General features: G+C 44.7%; 1 protein-coding gene and 1 long non-coding RNA gene across 3 annotated transcripts; both read right to left on the minus strand.

Moving 5' to 3' along the window:
• Positions 1-4,936: 4,936 nt before the first annotated feature.
• On the minus strand, positions 4,937-7,007 carry LOC123521474. The gene is made up of 2 exons (XR_006679913.1): positions 6,331-7,007; positions 4,937-6,279 (listed from the first exon to the last, which is right to left on the minus strand). It is a non-coding gene; the product is annotated as an uncharacterized LOC123521474 (long non-coding RNA).
• Positions 7,008-7,960: 953 nt separating this feature from the next.
• RBM3 (RNA binding motif protein 3) lies at positions 7,961-11,512 on the minus strand. Of its 2 annotated transcripts, none has more exons than XM_045288278.1 (7): positions 11,430-11,512; positions 10,700-10,819; positions 10,389-10,495; positions 9,668-9,773; positions 9,486-9,579; positions 8,907-8,987; positions 7,961-8,571 (listed from the first exon to the last, which is right to left on the minus strand). In XM_045288278.1, the coding sequence occupies exons 2-6, from the start codon at positions 10,800-10,802 to the stop codon at positions 8,930-8,932; spliced, it is 468 nt and encodes a 155-aa protein (XP_045144213.1). In that variant the 5' UTR covers positions 10,803-10,819; positions 11,430-11,512; the 3' UTR covers positions 7,961-8,571; positions 8,907-8,929. The 2 variants fall into 2 exon arrangements, with proteins under 2 accessions (XP_045144213.1, XP_004713229.1); XM_004713172.2 differs by having other exon boundaries at positions 8,907-8,990; positions 11,430-11,510.
• Between the last annotated feature and the right edge of the window lie 10,942 nt (positions 11,513-22,454).

Raw genomic sequence — 22,454 nt, forward strand, 5'->3', positions numbered from 1 at the left:
ATGACGAGGGCAATGAATGTACAAATGTGCTTTACACAATTGATGTATGTATGGGTTGTGATAAGAGCTGTATGCGCCCCTAATAAAATGATTTAAAAAAAAGAGAGATGTAAGAGCCCCAAAATAAAAGTATTTAAAAAAAGAAAAAGAATACTAGAAATGCCTTTCCCATTCACTCCGAACCTTCCTGCCTCTTCACCCCACCGTTTTTCTTCCAAAGAGACAAGGTGGTAGAAGGATATCACCTGAGAGGGATAAGAAGGGGATTTACTGTGTCACTGTTGCCTTTTAAAATTAGAATATTAAAACTTCAAAAGTTAACTTTTAAAGCCTCATTCCTATAAGCCTATGAGATACTAGAGGGAACAACCTAATGGCAAGAGTTGCCGTAGGAATTCTACCTGTTGTCTAGAAAAGCCTCTGTGAACAGATTGCTATTCTATCGAGAGGCAGCACAAACAGCTGCAAAACTTGGTCAATGGCACAGGCTCTGCCAAATATGTGGTTTGGGCAAATCCATTCACACCTGTCACTCAGTCTCTTCATCTGAAGAAAACTGACACATAGGGTTATGATTTAGATGGATGAGTGAGCTCTTGCAGAGCCCAGACTAGCATCTGGAACACACAAACCACACTCAATGCGATTCTATAGGACAGGGTAGAATTACCCCTGGGGATTTCCAAGAGTGTTAACTCTTTCCAGGTGTAGAAAGCCCTGTCTTTCAAGTAGCTCAGGTGGTGTAGTGGTTACAAGTTGGGCTGTGATCTGCAATGTCTGCAGTTCAAAACCACCAACCCCTCTGCTGGAGGAGAAGAGTGGGCTTCGGGAAACCCAAGTGGCTTGCTGAGTCAGTCAGTACTGACTTGATGGCAGCGAGTTTGTTTCTTTGTTCTCCCTCTAGAACACTGAATGGTAACTATTAGTTTTTCCAACTTTCTCCAAGAACATTTCCACCTGCCAGCAGTAGTCATGGTGCCGAAAGAGTGTTAAATTAGAATGGCCACTGTGGCTCCTGCATTTGTTTTAGGAAAAACAAAAGAACATTTCCATGGTCTCGTTGGATTGAAAGGAGTTTTCAGAAGCTGATGAAGGCACTTTTAGTTTCTTGGGAATGAGGTAGAGTTGATCTGCAGGACTGGCAAGTTGGTAGGTGAGCAGAATGTGGGGGGTTAAGCCTGGGGTATATCAAGTCACCAGAAGCAGCTCACAGAAGCAGCCTTTGTTACTATCACATCTACAAGAACAGCTCAAACCCCTTAATTCAAAGAGGATCCAAGTCTATTTAATTGTCAAGGTGACTGTAGCAGTTATATAATCTCCTGTTAACTTGCAAAGGGGTGGATTCTAGCCTGTCAATCAGGTCATAGCCAATAATGCCTCTGTGTGGGCATGGCCTTCTCCTGAGGATTCTGGGAACTCCTGTCTTCCTCCCTGGAGGCGGGACACACACTCTGCTTCATCTTCCTGCTGACAAGCCACATGGAGCTACGGCTGATGGAGTCAGAGCCCTGGAGCTGGAGAAGCCATGTGGAGACATCGCCACTGGATCCATGACTTTCCACCCACTGGCCTGTGATCTTCCTGCATTTGGCATTGTTGCATGTGTTGCGTGAGCCTGAAGAATTTATAGACTTGTATTGCACATATGGGTTTATAGACTTGAACTGAACTGGGATGTTTCCTTAATATACACTTACTCTTTGATATAAAGTGCTCTTACACACAAGCGTCTATGAATTTGTTTCTCTAGTCAACCCAGACTAACACTTTGATGGTTGAAGGTCCACAGTCAAATGCATAAACAGGTTAGGACAGAAATGAGAGGTAGGTCAGAGCTGTTTGAAGGGAACACCTCCAAGAATGACTCAAATGATGGAGAAACAGATAGAGGTCATGTTTTTCCCAGACTCCTCTCTCCTCCATGTGCCCCTGCCTGCATCAGCAGATCCCTACAGCTGCCCCCAGGGAGCCAAATTAGCCAGCCAACATTTAGTTAGCCTCTAATATGAAAAAGATGAGGCTAGCTGCTCCTTTAAAGATTTATCTCAGAAACCCTATAGAACAGTGGTTCTCAACCCCTTTGGGGGTTGAACGACCCTTTTACAGGGGTCGCCCGATTCTTAACAGTAGCAAAATGACAGTGATGAAGTAGCAACAAAAATAATGTTATGGTTGGGGGGTCACCACCACATGAGGAACTGTATGAAAGGGTCGCGGCATTAGGAAGGTTGAGAACCACTGCCCTACAGGGTTGCCATGAGTCAGAATCAACTCCGTGGCGAGTTAGGGGACAGTGGCTCCTCAGGTGGAAGAGGAGGTTGTCTCATAAATCTTACATGGTGCTACTATGCTATATGGTCACTATGAATTAGTGGCAACACAATGGCAGTGGTTGCTGTGAGGATTAGACCAGTAAGGTTGTTCAAGTATTTGATTCAAAAGGTAAAGAACCACTTTCCAAGGTCTAAACCACCCATTCCTTAAGAAAAACTCCACCTGGTTCTGGTGAGAGCCTACTTAAAAAAAACCATTTAAAAAATCATTTTATTAGGGGCTCATACAACTCTTCTCACAACCCATACATACATCAATTGTGTAAGCACATTTATACATTCATTGCCCTCGTCATTCTCAAAACATTTGCTCTCCACTTAAGCCCCCAGCATCAGCTCATTTTTCCCCCTCATGAACCCTTGATAATTTTTAAATTATTTTGTCATATCTTACACTGACGTCACCCTTCACCCACTTTTCTGTTGTCCATCCCCCAGGGAGGAGGTCACATGTAGATCCCTGTAATCGGTTCCCCCTTTCTACCCCACGCTCCCTCCACAACAGCCTACTTTTACAGAGCTCACATCATTGCTTTTTTTAATGCAGTGAAGAAATCCACGTCACCGAGTTGATTCTGACTCACTGCGACGACGCTTGCTACCAGCCTATTTCTTCAGAACGGCTTATTGGTGAGTTTGAACTGCTAACTTTGTAGCTGACTTTGAAGTTAGCAGTACAGTGCTTACCTGAATGATCTGGTGACTTTGATTACATTCTTCAGCCATTCTCACTCTCCTTAGCCAATGCACTGCTTTATTTAACTGTCACCACCACCACCCGCACGAGAGAAGTATATTTAGTCGCATTTTGAAGATGGGCAGTGAAGGCGCAGAATTCAGTACCTGCCATAGCTACAGATGGAGAAAACAGAACGAGTATTTGGACTTGGGCAGGAAGCCCAAACCGACTTCCTAACACCAGAAGTCACCATCTCATGGTTCCAGCCGACAGTGTGGACAATGGCACCCCACGCTGTTCCTCTCTCTAGCTAATTGCAGATCCATTTCTGGATCCATCTCCTGGACTGGTGCCTAAAAAAACAAACTCACTGCCTTTGAATCAACTGGCACATAGCGACCCTGTAGAGGGTCTAACTAACCGCCCCTCTATGAGTTTCTGAGACTCTAGTAGAAAGCCCTGTCGTTCTCCTCTTGGAGTGGCTGGCTGGTGGTTTCAAACTGCCAACCTTGTGGATCTCAGCTGAACTCATAACCATTCCATCACCAGGGCTCCTTTAGACTGGTATTCACTTTAAAATCCACAGTGGTTTCCAGCTGCTGAGGAAAAACTCAGCCATACCTGCCCACACATGCCCAGAACTACCTCCAACCCCTCACCCCCCACCAAGAGTTTCATCGATATAAATCTTACTTATGCTCTACACACTCGTCTTCTTTCATTCACAGGCTTTGAAAACTGCAAACTGTTTCTGGCACCTGGAATTGCTTGGGCATAGCTAACACATGTGATCCTTTCTAGCAAGTACTTTATACAAAAACTCATTTAATCCTCAGAACCCCATGAAGCTGGTATCATTCCCAAGTCACACAAGGAAATTAAAACTGAGAAAGTTACCTGCCCAAGGTCATATAGCCAGTCAGTGACTAAGCTAGTTTGAGACCCAGGCCATGGGACTCCAGGATCCTTGCTCTTAGCCTCTCCCCTATTTACCAGATTCGACATTGTTTTCAAGTTAATCTTCAAGCTCCTCTAGAGCAGTTTCATAACAAGTATCTTCTCTAGTGACTATTAATCCTTCTCACTGCCTGTCCCTGCACTAGCCTCACAATTGTAGCTTGGGGATGAACACATTGTTGCAGCCACTGTGCCAACCCTCTCTAACGTGGCCTCTAAACTTCCTGTGCTTCTCTAGGAACTGGGCCCTCCTGATAATGTTTAAAGCACAAGGCAGTCAGTCTCACCAGCCTTCTGTGCTTCTAAGGATTCCTTCCACTCTGGCTGTATTTCTGCGCTAGATTTGTTCCGCTGGCAGTCTTTGGTATATTCAGTACTCTTCACCCACAGAATTCAAAGGCATCAGTTCTGCAGTCTGCCCATTCATTGTCCTTTGAATATGCCTGAGGTGACTGAAAATAGCACCTTACTCCTCAAAAGTGACATTTTTGCAAAGGCTTTTTGCTGGCCTACCCAGTGCAATGCTGTCTGGTTCCACGGATTATTACCATATCCAGCTTTTCATGTTTCTGATGTGGGGCACCAATACAAATAGGGCCATGACGGCAACATGGTAGGACATCTTATTACTAGTGTCAGTTTCATGGAGCAGCTTAGTGGTTGTCTAGCCCTAGGAAACATTGAGAAAACTCAGCTTCTTTGATAAAAGCAGAGGTGAGTGGGAAATAGCCCTGTAGTTAACAGCTCACAAGTTTATTTTCTCGTTACCTAACGTGCCGATTGTTGCAGGTCTCACCAATATAAAAACCATGAAGAAAGAATGGTAAACATTTATGGACCACATGCTAGATACCAAAGCTGGTCTAGATGTCTAGGTGCTGAAGTATGAGGCAGGCCAACAGAAAACACCTGATAGCTACCCACTTCCCAAATAGCACGGAACAAAACAAATCACACCCCTAACAACTGTTTTAACCTTTTATTATGGAAATGTTCACACTCACAAACACAAAATGAATTTTCACATACCCAAATTCATCAGTTACAAGCATAATGCAGGTTCCATGGTCATTTTAATGGTTTGAGGCCAGCTATTGAGAATAAAAGATTTTGAAAAGCATCAGGTCAGCTTTTACCACTAAAAAACGATTAACTTTTCTTTTCCAGAACTTTGTGCTTTCTGGAATCATAATAAAAGGGATTGTGGACCTGCTAAGGGATGAACAGGAATATAGGTAGGTAAGGGATCTGTCAAGTTCTCTTTTGATGAAAGTTTATTATCTAATAAGCTTTTCTACATACCTCAAGTATTCAAGATCAGGTTTGTTAAGGCCTCTTTTTAGTTTTCTACACGCTCTATTTTCAGTGGGGCAAGGATATGGGGATGTCAGGGACTTGTCCAAGTACTTTACAGTCATTTAGTCTGAGTCAGAAGTGACTCCATGGCACCCAACAACCATCCTTCTTTGAAGTGGGCACTATTGATTATTCCAATTTTAGAGAGTGAATAGAGATAGAGAAGAAATTAAGCTGGAAGGCAAAGTGAGGAAAAAGCAGATTTCTGCTCAAGATAGGGTGGGAGCAATGGTTTGAGATTTGAAGGTCATATGCAAAGCCCAGCCTTCAATTTCTTTTGGACCTTGAAATGGGCTTTGGGGTGAGAGCATGTCAGAAAATGAGCTTTGTTTGGAAAAAAAAAGAAAAGAAAATTATCTTTGCTAATTAAGATTTCAGGGACAGGTTAAGACCCAGAGCTTGAAAATACAAAGTATTTGTAGGCTAGGAGTTTGGTCTGCACAAACCTTGGGATACAACATACCTTTGACATTCAGGGGTTTCTGGTCTCAAAGGGGTTCTTTGGAAACCTGTACATTAATCAGTTTCTGTCAAACCAGAAAAAAAACAAAAACAAAAACAACACAACCAATTGTCATTGACTCTCCCTCTGGGTGAGTAAATCAGTTAAACAGAATTGTCTATAGGGCTTTCAAAGGCTGTGGGCTTTTGGAAGCAGATTGCAAGCGCCTTTCTTCCAAAGCGCCACTTCGTCAGTAGCTGTGCGTGAGTTTGCGCCACCTGATTCCTCAATCAAACCTTTAAAACCAGTTAACTGGTCAAGAATTTCTGCATTGAGCATGTGACCTATATGATTAACCAACTGATTAAAAAATCGAGGGGCCCATGAGTTTAATGGGTAAGAATGGCTATGCAACCAATTATCAGAATTAGAATAGAATTGATTACTCTTTATTCATTAGAAGTGCCCAGATTACGGGCACGATGGAAAACTATGTGAATGACCTGGACCTTTTTTTAATTTTATTTTTTAAAATTTTCTTTTTTTTTCCTGACCTGGACCTTTTTAACAGGAAACCAGGCCTCCAAAGTTACTTCCAGAATCAGGAGTTACTGTTAATTCAGTTGCTGGTCGGTTGTAGCTGCAACTGAGGCCTGGAGATGTGCTTCCAACAAAAGGTCAACAGCCTTGAAATCCCTAGAGCATGTTCTTCCAACAGCAGTTGGAAATGCCGCTGGTCTACCACTCCCACTTAGATCCTTATAGCAGACACACTGTGGCTGGTAATAGAATGCTGCCTCAGACCATAATGGGGAGATATGCTTGTCCTCTCTGGCCCAGCAAAGAATGTCTCGAGTGCCCATGTGGTGTGAATAACCACAATGCCACTTACTTTGGCCTGATTCAGCCGGTGAGGCAGGAAATCTGAAGTTATTCCCGTGCACCACCAAAGCAGTTGACATGGGACAATGCTGAGGGGCCTCAGCTGGTAGTTGACTTACACTGTCCATTCCAGCCCTCTTGAGCAGTGGTTCTCAAGCTCCCTAATGCTGCAACCTTTTAATACAGTTCATGCCGTGACCCCCTAACCACAAAATCATTTTCATTACTCCATCTCTGCAAATTTGCTATTAAGCGACCCATGAAAGGTTCATTCGACTCCCCCCACCCCAAAGGAGTCATAACCTACAGGTTGAGAACCACTACTTTAGAACTAATCATTCCATAGGGTTTGAGGCGGATTCCCTATGGATAACAGGTGCCTCACCTCCCCCCCCCCCCCAGAAGTGGCAAGTGGGTTCAAACCACCAACTTTAAGGTTACCATCAACACTTTCCCCATGACACCCGCCCCCATTTCAATCCAATGGGACTTGGCACAGAACCAGGCAGGTATATGCCAGATATTTTTTATGTTGCAAACTGAAGCAATGTCAACCAGAGGTAACCAAAAAATTGACCAGCAGAATTGAACCAAGACCAATCAGAGTAACAAACTCAGACTAAATAGGGCCATCACCATCTTTATTATACGAAATACTAGGAATTCTTCTAGGTTCAATCTGTGACTGCTCTCCCAGGTGCTCAGAAACAGCTTTATATGCCTATTACTTAGCCCCAGCATAGATTAAAATGGGTTGAGTCCTACTAGGAGACAGAGACACAAGTTAAATGACCTACTAAGGCCAAGTAGCTTGGTAGTAGGGACTGGATTTTGATAGTGGAACCTAAATTCAGTTTAGGCTCTTGAACCAGCTCTTTCACGTTTCTCATACGAGTAATAAGCTTCCCTTAAACCTATTATTTCTGGGGAAATACTGAATGAAACCCATCACCATTTGCGGACACATATTTTCATTATCAAAAATACCTTTGAAGATACTCACCTCATACCTCGAGTCTAGGGAGATTTTACTCCCAAACCCCGGTCATAGTGTGACCTAACATTTGTCAACTCAACCCCAAACATAAGGGTATTGACCCCACCTGACATACTCACCGTATTTCAGGATTCAATTTGTACCAATGGATCCTAAACATTCCCAAATTTGAATCTTGGTCACCAACCCATCCCCACCCCAGTACCTGCCCAGCCCCCCCTTTGCTTACTCCTCCAACCAAATCTTTCTCAAAGCCTCCCTCTTTCTATTTTTATTTGAAAACTATATTAAGGAAACAGCACTTGTCAGTATCGGTTTTCAGATTTCATCTTTTTAATTGGCTCCATGAAGGACATCCTAAACACTACATGAAACACAACAGAATATTTTTTCTTCCAGTATTAAAAAAAAAAATTGACATTCACAAACATTTTTAAGCTCTTCTATATAATCAGGGTGGTGATTTCAATGTAGAGTAAAAAAACACCTCTAAGTAATCATTATCGATGCAGATTTCTTGTAGGTACATTCGGAAATTTCTAACCATGAAAAAGAAACATTGTGTACAAAACTTTTAAAATGTTCCTATAGATACTCAATAATTAAAAGGGGGGGAAAATCGGCCCGGCTGAAATTGTCTGCCAGAATAATCCTGAGTGCCCAAACTAGAAAACTGGTCAAAGGAAAAATACCCAGACTCTACAAATGTCGCAGAATTTGTCTTTAAATGGGAGAAAAAAGTTTTAAAAACATATGGCATTTACTAAAAGGTCTTTTAACAGGCTACCCTGGGAGCTTAATTCAAAAATAGAAGTTGATGTACTAAAACAAAGATGTTTCAGTGCAGCTCCAAAAATCTTTTATAAATACAGCCATCTGGAAGGACGATCCTGGTTCAGAAGAATTTTTATTCCTTGTGTATCTGAGAACAGTAAGAAGGGGGGAAATTGTGGAGTCAGGAAGAGACAGGCTGACAACATGCTTACCTCCCAGGGTTGATAAGGATGCTGAGGGCTGGATCACTCTTGCTCATCAGCAAAAGTAGATGATTTTCCGAACACCCCTCCCCCAACCCCCCCCCAAATGCCATGCACTTCAGAGCAAGGGAGGGAGGCTGGAGGTCTAGGACGGGGTGGGGGTGGTTAAAGGGACTGGAAGGGACAGTGGAAATGCTGAGCAGCCCGGCAAGAGATGAGAGGAACACCATAGGGAAGAATGACGAGACATCGGCTCATGCCAGGGACATACAAGTCTCACCTACATTATGTGCATGCCTCATCTCAGTTGTCGTAATTATCTCTATAATTTCCTCCAGAATAGCGGTCATAACCACCCTGGCTTCTGGGAAAAAGAAAACATACAATTGTGTTGTAAGAATGCATACACTCCTGACCGATATTAAAGGCAATCACATACTTGCAAATATGAGGGACCATGGTGGTATAGTGGTTAAAACACACAGCCATTAACGGGGTGTTTTCAACAGCGTGGAGGATTTACAGCCCTGGAAATCCTACAGATGGCAATTCTAATCTGTCTTACAGGAGAACTGAGTTGCCGTCTACTAGGTTTGTTTGCTGGGGTTACCTTACCATACACTGGAACATTTCAACAAGATGTTCTTTACATAGGGGGAACTGACCTCAATGATTGAGGTATAACCCCCACCTCCCTGAGGGGGCCGAACAACAAACGGTGTAAGATGTGAAATCTTAACATGTAAGTCATAATTTTCTGCTTTGTTAAACCTTTAATCTATTCGTAGAGTTTTTTAAAATGCAGGTTGTTTCACAAGAGGCAAGCACAGCAGAAAATTTCTACCCCTTGGCTACCCACCTGCCACTATAGTCTCTGGATCTTCCGTATCCATATCCGTATCCTCCAGGTCGACTGTCATACCTGCTGCTCCCATAGCCCTGGTCCCCACCACCTGCAGCAAATAGAACATTCAATTGGCAGTTCTCTAAACAAAGCTCCATCCCTAACCGTCAATGATCAAAACTTACCACCCTACTCACCTCTGGAGTAGCTGCGACCACGCCCATGGGCACCAAAGGCACCCCCTCGGGTCCCCCGGGCAGACTTGCCCGCGTGATCCACACGAATCTGGCGACCATCCAGGGACTGGGTGTGGAAAGCAGACACAAGGCAAGGTTACCAGTCAGTCAGGGCCATGGTAAGGGAAGAGTGGGGATGGGCAGAGGAGCCCAGAAATTCCTGTTAGGCACCAGATTCTGGGTGCCATGTTCTAGAACAAGGTCCTTTGACCAGAATGGTTTTATCAGAAGTTACACAATCCCACAAAATGACCTGAATTCACCATGTTTCCCCTGCTACTACTTACATCTCAATTCAACTCAGGGTGAGTTCTCCCCACTCCTAAGCTGCCCAACACATATTAGGGCTAGACAGACACCTCTCTCTTGGTTTGAGGCTTCAGAGTCCATCCCAGAAGACTCACGAGGTCCTCTCCGGGCCACGCCCGCAGGTCTGCAGACTCTACTACCTAAGCCCAGGGCGGGTCAACCATCCACAGGTGGCTTCTCGACCTCATGCAGGACCAGTCGTCGCCTCCCAAGCAGCCTGGCTCTGTCTGCTGCTGCCCTCCACCCCCTAGAACAGAAGGTAGTCACGCTCCCGTGAGTAGGCACTGCGCTGCCCCTAGCAGACAGAGGGAAAAACAAGAACAGAGAAGCTGGCAGATGGGAGCAGGGCCTGTCTGCAGCTAGGAGGCCTTACCTCTCCATTCATGGCTCGCATGGCATCTGAAGCATGTTCTGGATTGGTGAAGGTGATAAAACCAAATCCCCGGGATCGTTGAGTCTCCCGATCCTTGACGACCACCACTGACGAAAAGATGGGGAAATGAGGTTCAATTAACCCCAGAAAGAGGTGGCCTGAGAAATGAACCCAATTGATCCTGAAACAGGGTTCTCTCTCAGCCTAAAAAAACTACACAAGTCTAGTAATGTGAAGAATTTGAAGGTTTCTCCAAGAAACCCCGACTTGTTTCCACTTCCCTGCCTCTTGTTCTGGTCCATCTCACTCACCCTCAGAGATAGGCCCAAAGCTGCTGAAGTGATCTTCCAACGCCTGCTCATCGGTGTTGAAGTTAAGACCTCCCACGAAGAGTTTCCCTTCTTCAGAAGACATGGCAGTGAATTTGGGTCCTTTGGAGGAAAAAAAAAGGGGGGGGGATAAATAGTGTAAGTGGGCGAGAACAAAGAGAAAGGTGGGCTTAAGTGGAGAAAATGATTGCGAGAGGTACGTGGAGCTACCAATAAATTCTCTAAAGTCGGAGTAATTAAGAGGAGACTGGGGAGGGAGTGCTAAAAGGCGGGAATCGGCCGGACGCCCTCAGCCCGGTCGCCATTTGAAGGCCGCCATCGCGCATGCTCAGAACTTCCCCAGCCACCACGCCCGTCATTTTGTGCAGCCACGCAGGCCCAGAACACCCTGGCATTCCCTCTGCGCCCGCAGAACAAGATGGCGGCGGTCACGTGGGGAGGGGAATGGGGTAGGGGTAGCAAGTCTCGGTTGTCGCGTGCTCACCGCCGCCGCCACCAATGCCGCCAGGCCCTCCCGGCATTCATCGCATCGGATACCGTGCGCCAAACTCCCACTAACAGAAGCGTTTTACCCACGATTCGAGGCCCCGCCGGCCCCGGGAAGCCCCCGCCGAAAGCTCAAAGGCCCAGCTCCTTACGCCTCAAGTACACCCCTGCCGCCCGAGGTACGTGTGAGAGAAGTGCCGCCGCGCGTGCGGGAAGCGCTGCTTACCTGGGACGGAACGGCTAGAGCAACAACAGCTAGCGCCGAAGACCAGCGAGAATGAGGAGGCTGGCGCGCGGGAAGACGCTTGATAAAGCGTACGTAGCGTACACGTCACGGAACGTGATCCCCCGCGCGCGCCGGCGTGCTCGCTCATTGGCTGAGACCTGCGGGGGGAGGGGGAAGGGTTGGGGAGTGAGGCGGGGGGATAGAGGAAGGGCTGGGAGAGCCAAGGAACGATGCGCTCGGTGCGCTTCCGGGAATGGAGGCTATGTGTGTGCGATTGGTGCATCCTGACGTCATCATCCCTCCGGCACACTAACTTTCTCTCTCTCACGGTTCCGGTCTCAGACTCCTTTCAGTCCCAGAACATATCCTTAGCCCCTCCCCATTGGTTCTGACATCCTCACCGTCACATTTACCTTCCTCTTGGTGTCGGACAACATAATTAACATCCTTTGACGACCCTGGTGTCTACCTTCTTGACCTAGTTCTCTAACCTCTGATGGGCCTGGACGTTTTTATCCTTCCCTGCGCCCTGAAGTGGTCCCTGCTGGCATAGCGGGTTATGCATTGGTCTAGGACCCTCAAGGCTGGCTGTTCAAAACCATCCGCCACGCCGCTGGAGAAAGGAGGCTTTCTTTAACTCCTGTAAAGAGTTACACTCTGGGAAACTCACAGGAGGCAGTCCTACCTTGTTCTAATCGAAACTATAGTGTTGCTATGTGTCAGAACAGCAAGTGAGGAGGCCAGCCTGGTAGCGCAGTGGTTAGGTGCTCAGCATCTGACTGAAAGGTGAGGCACCCTTTCTCCTTGGGAGAAAGATGAGTCTCTTTGCTTCCATAAAGAGTACAATGTTGGAAACCCTATGGTTTCCTATTGAGTAGCTATAACCAGTGCCCTTGAGCCCATTCTGACTCAGTAAGTGGTCCTATAGGACAGGGCAGAACTTTCCTACAAGGTTTTCAGTCCTGCACAACTTTACAGACTGCCTCAGAGATGTTGAGGGGTTTTCATTGCTGACGTTGCCTTGGCGGCCCAACGCTTACTTACTGTGCCACCAGGAATCAGCATCCACTCTGCAGGAACGGCTTTTGGTCCCTGCAGTCATAGCCCTTCAGTCCCTGGCATCAGACTTTCCACTGTTCTCTACCTTTTCTCCTCTGTGTCCAGTATCTACCAGCCTGTTATCCCTGGCGTCCCCCAGCTCATCGTGATCGATGAGCTAGATCGAACTGGCCCTGTGGGTTTCCAAGACTGTCACCCTTTATGGGAGTAGAAAGCCTCAGAGGGCGGATATTCTAATCTCTGAGTGGTTTCTGTTTGTTTCGTCCAGACTTCAGTGTGTGAATTACTTTTACAATGAATCCACTAGATAGATTTTGTTTTTGAGACCCCCCATTAAGGAAAAATGGGCTTTTTGCCCTCAGAGACTCTAGATTACTTATCCACAGAATGGATTTATCTAGGCTTCTAAGGGTCAACTCCCCAAAACACAGACTAGGTTCCCTCATTTTCAGAATACAGCACAGAGTGCATCAAAAAATTGGAATTGTCTGTCTTTCCCCAGATCAGACTTGAATAGATTTTACACTGATTAGATACGTAGATAACTCACTGCGATCGAGAGTCCACGACAAGTCAGAACGACCCTACAGGACAGGGTAGAACTGCCCCCATGAGTTTCTGAGACTATCTCTCTTCCTCAGAGCAGCTGGTGGTTTTGAACTGCTGAACTTGTGAATCACAGACCAGATACTTACATATAAACATACACACATACTGTTCTGCCTTAGGTGAAGCCCCCCACCCCCAAAATGTACTTGTCTCCCCACTCAAAGTGTCTGCACTCTGATCATATTCCATCACCCTTGTTTCATGTGAGGCCCACTCCCACACCTGAATTCCACCCAGTTCCTCCTATTGCCAATCACTTTACTACATTTAATGTAATAAAGAATTTCACATAGGTTTGGCATTTGTACATGTTTAATTAAATGGCAGTGCTAGTATTTTTTCAACCAGCATTATCCTTTTTAAGATCCATCTGTGTGGCCACATGTACAGCTAATCCGTCTGTTGTTTCTAATGGTTACCATAAACTCTGTGCTGTGTACAGGCATTCTAATGCTCCAAGCTCCCAACAAGGGACATTCAGGTTGCCTACAATAATACATAATGCCTTGTAAATGCTCCCTTATAAGCCAGTGTGAACGTTTCTTTTGGATCATAGCTGAACATATTTAATTTCCATAAGCCGTGTCAGATTGTATTGGGAGTGGGTACACTGTCTACTCCTACCAGCAAAGTATGAAGGTGCCTGCATTTTCCCTTCCCTCCTAATACTTAGCATTACCCAGCTTTCTAAAATTTCCCAGCCAGATAGAACATGCTTCCTTCATTTTAAATTTATATTTCTCTGATTTAGAATGCCTTTGAGCATCTCTTCGTGTATTTGTTTCCTTACATAAATTGTCTGCTTATATCTTTTGCCTATAGTCCCATTGGCCAAGTTCTTTTTTTTTTTTTGGTGGTGTGGGTTCTCGGCCAAGTTCTTATATTCCTCTTCTTTCTGCTTGCCAAGGGTTCCTGTGATATTAAAGGAGCCCTGGTGGCATAGTGGTTATGAGGTGAGCTATTAACCATAAAGTCATCCGTTTGAAACCATCAGCCACTTTGTGGGAGAAAGATGGGGTTTTCTACTCCTGTAAAGTGCTGCACTCTCCAAAACCCTGGAGGCAGTCCTACCCTGTCCTAAAGACTCACTGTGAGCGGGCATTGACTTGACGGCAGTGAGCTTGGTTTTGCTTCTGGTGTTATTATGAACACAGTCTAAATGTTACTCCCTTGGGTGTTGCCTATTGCAAATAGCCTGTTCCACTCTGGAATTTATGCTATTCACTTTATCCTTGGTTGAATAAGGATCCTTAATTTTGATATATTTTTTTAATTTTTAAGAATACTTTTCCAAAAAAAAAAAAAAAAAGAATACACTTTATTCCCACTTGCCACAAAGATGCTCTCCTACCTTTTGTTCTATTTCCCTTATAGCTTTTGTTCACATACTTAGGTCTTTAAGCCATGTAGAGTTCACCATTGTACTCATAAAAATCAAAAAGTATTGCTACAAAATCATAGAAACCTTTATTGAACAAAAATATCAATAAGTGAAGCTATTGTTTCTTGACACAGCCTCCATCCAGGTCTATGCATATCTGAACTTGGTGTTTCCATCTCTCCCCCTTCCCCCAAAGAATTCTGCACCCTTTGATTTGTTGTTGTTAGGTGTTGGTCCCGCCAAATCACTTTCTGACTCATAGCAACCCTATCTATGTACATCAGCTGACACAAAGAAAGGTTTTGCACCATGCTCACAATAGTTCTTCTGTTTGAGCCCATTTCAGTCACATGTCAAACCACTTCGTTGAGGGCCTTCCTCTTTTTCTCTGACCATCGACTCTAGCAAGAATGGTGTCCTTTTTCCAGGGGCCAGTCCTTCCTGATCACATGTCTGAAGGAAATGAGATGGAGTCTTGCTGTCCTGGCTTCTAAGGAGCACTCTGGCTATACTGCTTACAAGACAGGTTCGTTTGCTCTTCCGGCAGACCGTGGTTCTTTCAGTGTTCTCCACCATCATACCTAAAATGCATCAAGTCTTCTTTGGTCTTCCTTATTCATTGTGCAACGTTCGCGTGCATGTGGGATGATTGAAAATACCAGGGCTTAGGTTAGGCACACGCTTTGATTTATACCACATCAAAAGCCTCAAATCGTGTTCCTTTTAAATGTTGAGTTTGGGGAACAAAAAGAAGTCTGAAGGGCCGTGATCAGGGCTGTGAGGTGGATGGGATGTTTCCCAAGGAAATTCTCCTACGACAGTCTTTGGTGCATTGTCACCATCAGGAAAAATGCCTCTGTACAACTTTCCTCTTTGCTCAACCACACAGCTTTGCCTTCTTTAAACGTTTTTCTAATAAGCCCCTGTATCAAGATTACTCCTTTGGAATCTCAAAATACAGTCACCATAATCTTCTCAACTGACCCCTTTGCTTTGATTTTAATTTGCCCAGCAGAGCCCCTCAGAGGCCAGTTTTGATTGGATCTTTTTCTGAAAGGCATTCTAATGAGACTAAGACAAGGACATTTTTGAGAACTTGTCTGCAGCCATCCAATGATCACGGAGACAGGTTTAAACATACTTTAATAAACCCATACATATATGCACTGAAGTCCTAGAATCTTTTTTTTTTAACTTACCCTTGTAGTAAGCAATCTATCCCATCCTTCTTCTTCCTATCTCGATCTCTCCCTATTTTTTTCTGTTCCATTGATCTACTTGTGAACCCTTGGGCTAACACAGTTTCCTTCTTCTTTTAATTACTATGGTCTTTAGTAGGTCTTATATCTAGTTGGGCAAGCCCCTATCATAACTTTTCTTTTTGAAGTTTGTCACAGCTGAGTCCTTATTTTTCTAAATTATGATGTAAGCTTATTACAATTCTTTTAAAAAGTGATGTTTTATTGGCATTGCATTGAGTTTATGGATTTGAGGGGGAATAACTGCTTCATACAGAACCCCTGGTGACACTGCAGTTAGGCATTGGGTTGCTTACTTAAAGGTTGGTGGTTCAAACCCACCAGCTGCTCTGGAGGAGAAAGGTAAGGCTGTCTGTCTGCTCCTGTAAAGATCTGCAGTCTCAGATATTGACTTGATGGAAGTGGGTTTGGCTGGTTTGTTGTAGTGGTGTGGTGGGTTAAGCATTGGATTGCTTACAGCAAGGTTAGCAGTTCCAACCCAAATCGCTGGAGAAAGATGATGAGTCTGCTTCTGTAAAGATCTACAGCCTTGGAACCTCAGGGAATGGTTCTCCTCTGTCCTACAGGGTCACGGAGTCAGAATCCACTTACGTGACAGCAGTGGGTTTCACTTCCTTTGGAAACATCTTCATATTACCTATGGGGGGGGTTGAAGACATGCCCACCCAAATTTTTGCCTACTGCTCCCTTCAAGAGTTGGAGTCTAACTCCCTACCTCTTGAGTGTGGGCTGCACTTACTCACTTGTCATGAATCATATCAGGCAAATCCCTTCCCACTAGGTCATAAAAGGCCCCGTGGCTGCCTTTCTGGTCTTCCACATCCAGACTGCTCACTTTCTGCGAAATCAGTCGGCATGTTATGTATGAGCAGCCCTACAGAGGAGCCTAAGTTGTGGGGAACAGAGCTGCCAGCCAAGAGCCCCGTGAGTGGGCTGTCTTTGAAGTGGATCCTCCAGCTCTAGTCCACATCCCATCCCGACTGCAGCCTCCTGCAGCCACTCCCAGAATCTTGATGCTCAGAAACAATATGGGAGTGTTGTTTGAAGGCAATTACATTTAGAGGTAATGTGTCATACAACAGATAACATATTACCAAAGTCTTTCCAGAAAAGAACAAGGAGTTTCTCTTTTATGCAGATCAACTTCTATTTATGTTATTCGAGTTTAATTTTGTTTGTAAGTTTTGGTGTCAACTAGTTTCTACGTGCTTTGCTGTTTTCTTCTTGGTATTTGCTGGTGTAAAGAAATGCTTTTGACTTTTAAGTTGGTCTTCTTCTTTTTTTTTAAGTTGCCTTCTACCTGGCAACCTTGCTGAACTCTTATTCCTAAGAGTATTTTTGTGGGTTCTTTGAGGTAGTTGATTTTGCGAGTGAGTCTTATAAAATTCACAACTTAGCTCTCTCTTTCTTTACATCATTGGTTGGTTCCTCTAGTAGTAGTGAGAGCGAGCATCTTTGTCTCATTCCTGATTTTACAGGGAAAATACATTGAAAATGCATTTGCTATTAGTATTTTTTGCTGCTTTTAATATCATAGATAAGCAAACCTTAAATACTTTTCCTGCTTTGAAGTCATTTTCTGTTGTAGTTTATTATGATGGTAAATTGTCCTAATGAATCTAATGAATTTTCTAATATTGAATCATCTTTGTATTCCTCGAATAAACCCTATTTGTGATTCTCAAAAAGAAATTAATTCGGGTACTTAGTAGTCTATTGGCATTTTTGCATTGATCTATAGTCATAAGTGAAAGCGGATCTATAATTTTATTGCAGTTTTTCATAAAATGAGCTAGGCAGATTTTGTTTTCTCTCCTATTTTCAGAAAATATTTGTATAAGATGGAAATTAACCATCTCTTTAAAGCTTGAGGCGGAGGGAGCACTAGAACGGAATGTGATTACACAACTTACTTTAAAGGCGATGTAATCATGAGGGGGAAAGGAAGAAAATGTTCTAAAATGGATTGTGGTAATGATTGTACAATTCTTGATATGCTGGAATGACTGAATTGTCTTATATGTGGTTATGTGCCAATAAAACTATGAAAAAGAGCAGTAACTACTTTCATATAATTAAAGAGAGAGAAGAAAGTTTGCTAGAACTCACCTGCAAAACCCTCTGACTCAGGGCCTAAAGCGTCGTGTTACAGGGATATGGGGTGTCCTTGACCATTGCTGCAAGCTTCCTTAAAACTCACTGCTGGCTTCATCTTGCCTTCTTTTTGCATCAATTTGAGCACATTTTTATGTTTCCAGAAATGTTGACCCTCAACTTGGTTTGCAAATGTAGTAGTTTACATTTTGAGGAGCCCTGGTGGTGCTGTGGTTAGCGAGCTGCTAACTGCAAGGTCAGCAGTTTAAAAACAGCCACTCCTCAGGAGAAAGACAGGCTGGCTTTCTAGCCCCTAAAGCAGCAGTTCTCAACCTGTGGGTCATGACCCCATTGGGGGTTGAATGACCCCTTTCACAGGGGCCAGCCAATTCATAACAGCAGCAAAATTAGAGTTAGGAGGTAGCAAGGAAAATCATTTTATGGTTGAGGGTCAGTCACCAAAACATGAGGAACTGTATTAAAGGGTCGCAGCATTAGGATTTTGAGAACCACTGCCCTAAAGAGTTACAGTCTTGGAAACTCACAGGGGGCAGTTTTACCCTGTCCTAGAGGGTTGATATGCGTTGGCATTGACACGATGACAGTGAGAGCGTACGTTCAGCCTTTGTGTGTCAAGAAATAGATGCATGATTTCACATATCACATCGTTCACAGTTCCTGAAGAAAGTATGCATCTATGGTAAATAGATCTTCCTTGTCAATGAGGATGCCCTTCTTTGCTTTTCTGATCAGTTTGGAATCACATTTGACTAGCTGTTAAGATGGTGATTCCCATGTTCTTTGGGCTTTCATGTGTGTGCTCCATAGATCGTTTTGTATCTGTTCATTTTCAGTATTGCTGGATCTGCGTGTATCCTGTTGGATTTGTTTTTAACCCACTAAAGGTCTCTGCTTTTTTATTTATTTATTTATTTATTTATTTATTTATTTATTTAGGTCTCTGCTTTTAAATAGTGTAACTACAATGGACAGTGTAAGACACGAAATAATAACAATATGTAATTGATCAAGGATTCATATGGGTGGGAGGGTGGGGAGGGAGGAGAAAAAAAGAGCTTATACCAAGGGCTCAAGTAGAAAATGTCTTGGAAATGATGATGGCAACATACGTACAAATATGCTTGATACAATTGATGTATGGGATGTTATAAGAGCTGGAAGAGCCCCTAATAAAATTATTTTTTAACATTGTCTAACCACTGGAGATATTTTGGTAATTACTCATACTAGGACTTAGTTTGTATTGCTCATTTCATATTCTCCATTTACAGTATAAAGTTTTCCTTTTTTCCTACTACCATAGCCATACCTAGTATTTCCTTTGGATACTTTTCATTATGTCTTGTTACTGCCAGTTTTATATTCTACTATCTTGTATTTTCTTATAGGGGCCCTTGTGGCGTAGTGGTTGTGTTGGGATGGTAACTGCTAGGTGAGCAGTTTGAAACCACCAGCCTTCTACCCCTGTAAAGAGTGACATTCTTGGACACTCACAGGGGACGTTCTCCCGTGTCCTATAGGGTCCCTATGAGTCGGCGACATAGACTCGATGGCAGTGAGTTTGGTTTTTGATACTTTTATCATGTTGGGTAACTTAGGGGGTGGGCCAGAAAAGAGGAAGACCCTCAACAAGGTGGGCTGATATAGTGGCTGCAGTAACAGGCTCAAACAAGCAGTGACTGTGAGGATGGCACAAGACCAGGCAGCACTCGGTTGTTCTGCCTAGAGTCAGTATGAGTCGTAACTGACTCAATGACACCTAGTACCAATCTACTTGCTTAAAGGTCTTCATCGGTCCACCCCCATATCTCTGCTGCAGATACTGTGTTTCTCAGGGGGGTAGTCAATCTCCAGTATGGTTGCCCGTGATCCCCATCTCCTGGTGTGCACACCTTTGTGGTTCTCACCTATGTTGTACCAAGGTTATTCTGTATGACCACTAGAGTGCAGTATAAATGTGTCATTTCTGAGCTTAAGTTTGACTAAACCTTGCAGCTTCTGTCTTGCCCATGGGTTCTCACTTGCTGGGTCACCTCGTATTTGAATTTCTTATGTGTTATCAGGCTTGTAAGAAGGTCACCAGACATGAGGAAGCCCCTCAACAAGCTGGATTGGTACCGTGGCTGCAATAATGGGCTCATACTAGCAATGATTGCGAGGATGGCGCATGAGTGGGCAACACTTGGTTGTGACGCTGAGAGTCAGTATGAGTTACAGCTGGCTCAATGATACCTACTAGCAATACACTTGCTTAAGGGTCTGCATCTGTCTATCCCAGTAATTCTGCTTCAGATACTATGTTTCGAGCTGAGCAGAGAGGCGTCTGGGGTAAGGAACCAAAGCCTCCTTTCAACAGCCATGCCAGTGAGCCTGGCTGGAAGTGGGTCTGTCAGCCAGGCCAAGCCTTCAGCTGACTGCAGTCCTGGCCAGCAATTTGATTGCAAGTTCAGGAGAGCCCATGAGGCCAAACCACCCAGTGAAGCCAGTCCTGGGTTTCTGACCTTGAGACACCATGAGGTGATAAACACTTGCTGTTTTTAGTGGCTATGCTTTGGAGTCATTTGTTAGGCAGTAGTAACTAGTACATCCAATTTCTGGTTTTTCCCCCTGCCGTTGTACTAGCAGGTGTCTATTGTTCAGGCTGTGAGCTTGTATCTTCCTGAGTCACCAGTTCATTCTGGCTGGTAAAATGTATTGGGAAAGCGATCAGGTTGATGGCATGGAGCTCAGGGAGGACAGAGGTGAAAGGGTGTGCAGGCAGCTAAGCCAGAGGGTGAACCGCCCCAGGCACAACAAAAGCAGAGTGATTGCCCCCATCTGCTATCACAGCACCTAACAATTTGTCTGGGAGGGGCTCTAAGTATGGAAGCACTTTAGGAGGAGGAAGCCTCCTGAAGTTTACAGCCTAGAAGCCCTGGGGTCAGGACGGAGAGAGATGGGAAAGGCCTGTCTCCCTCCGACTGGTCATTTCTTCCTCTCAGGCTGCCCGGATACTTGCCCCATAGACACCTGTCCGGAGAGCTGAGAGGGAGGCGGACCAGGAGAGACGTTGGAGCCAGAGCTTAAATGACCTTTCCCCTATCTTCTGTTCACCGCCTCTAGCACCCAGCCCCTCAAAACACACCAGTGAAAGACAGCCTTCTATTTTCCCACAGGTCTCTCGTAGTTGGGCTTCCGTTTCGGAAGTCACAGGTCCCCTCGGTAGTTTCTCCAGGATTGGTTTTCAGCCAGGGAGACAGCAGCTCGTGCTAACTTGCAGGAAGCAGAATCCTCAAGGAGCCTCGAGGAGCAAGACAAAGGTTTCTGGCCTTTGGAGTATTGCGCCTGCCATTCACAGAAAGGACTCCTCTGGCCCTCAGAGGTTGCAGGCTCCCATACACAGAATTGATTTGCCTCGTCCTTCCGCTAGTATCTGAGGTTCATTAATTAGAGAATGCACTTCTTTAACTCTAGAACACGTCGGCCAGTTACCGGCAAAAGGTTTCCATTTTAGGCCTCCAAAGGCCCCTCTGAGCACCGTAAACAGAATGTTCTTGCTCTGTTCTTCATCTGATTGTCCTCAGTAGGCTTCTCGTCTAATACTGAGGCATCATGTGAGCCTGTGATGGGTTAGCACAGCTTTATAATGACATTCTTGGGGGAAGGCAGGGCAGAAGATGGCTGCCTTTGATGAGCCTTTCTCTCTTGTCAGCATGGCCCAGCGCCTGGCATCGGGAGGTGATGACCTCACACATCCTTTCTGGAGGATACCACCTGGCCTGAAGGAGAATCCTGCTTCCTAAGTAAGCGGGCTGGTGGTGGTGGTGGGGTGGGGAAACCTCTTCTCATCGTTGTATCAATGGGATGGAAAAGGTAAGTAGATGGGTTCTGTTGACAAAATATAGGGTGGCTATGAGTCAGCATCAAGTTGATGGTAGTGAGTTTTGAGGGTTTTTATTGCTGAGATGGTTAAGACAGGTAGCTATGACCTGGAAACTCAGTTTAGAGCTTAGAATAAGGTCAAACCCCTAAGAATGGCAAGGCCATAGTCCCTTAAATTGGCCCAAAATAGAAGCCTTATTCTCCTGCCCAGAGCTGCCAGCATTAGTGTATAAGACTCAAAGGGAGAGGTCTAGACCAGTGTTTCCCAAAGCGGGCAATGCTGCTTCCCTTGAGGCTGCTGGAACAATCCACAGTGACCCTACAGGACAGGCCCCTGTGGGTTTCTGAGACTGGAAATCTTTAAATCTTCCTCCTGTGCAGAGTAGCTGGTGGTTTAGAACTGCTGGCTTTGAGGTGAGCTGCCCTATGCATAACCCATTACGTGACCTGGGCTCCTTTTGGAATAGTCCAAGGGGGTGGGGGGGCTGCAAAAAAGATACTTACACTTTATCTTGGATTATGGGCTATAATACACAAAGTTTGAAATTCCTGGGTTGAGGGAGGCACAGAATGTTTTTTCTCCCCTGAAAAGGAATGGTAGGCCAAATACGCTTGGAAACCTATGGTCTAGATTCTAGAAATGGTGACAAACCGAATGCCAGGGGAGCTGATATACCATTTCTAAGTAGAATTCATGCTTCTCCTGCTTTGCAATGAATCCTGCCCTTTTATGAACCAGGA

This window comes from Echinops telfairi, unplaced genomic scaffold (genome assembly GCF_000313985.2).
Source record: "Echinops telfairi isolate 266 unplaced genomic scaffold, ASM31398v2 ScPeMD7_19;HRSCAF=73, whole genome shotgun sequence".
In the NCBI taxonomy this organism is placed as follows: domain Eukaryota; kingdom Metazoa; phylum Chordata; class Mammalia; order Afrosoricida; family Tenrecidae; genus Echinops; species Echinops telfairi.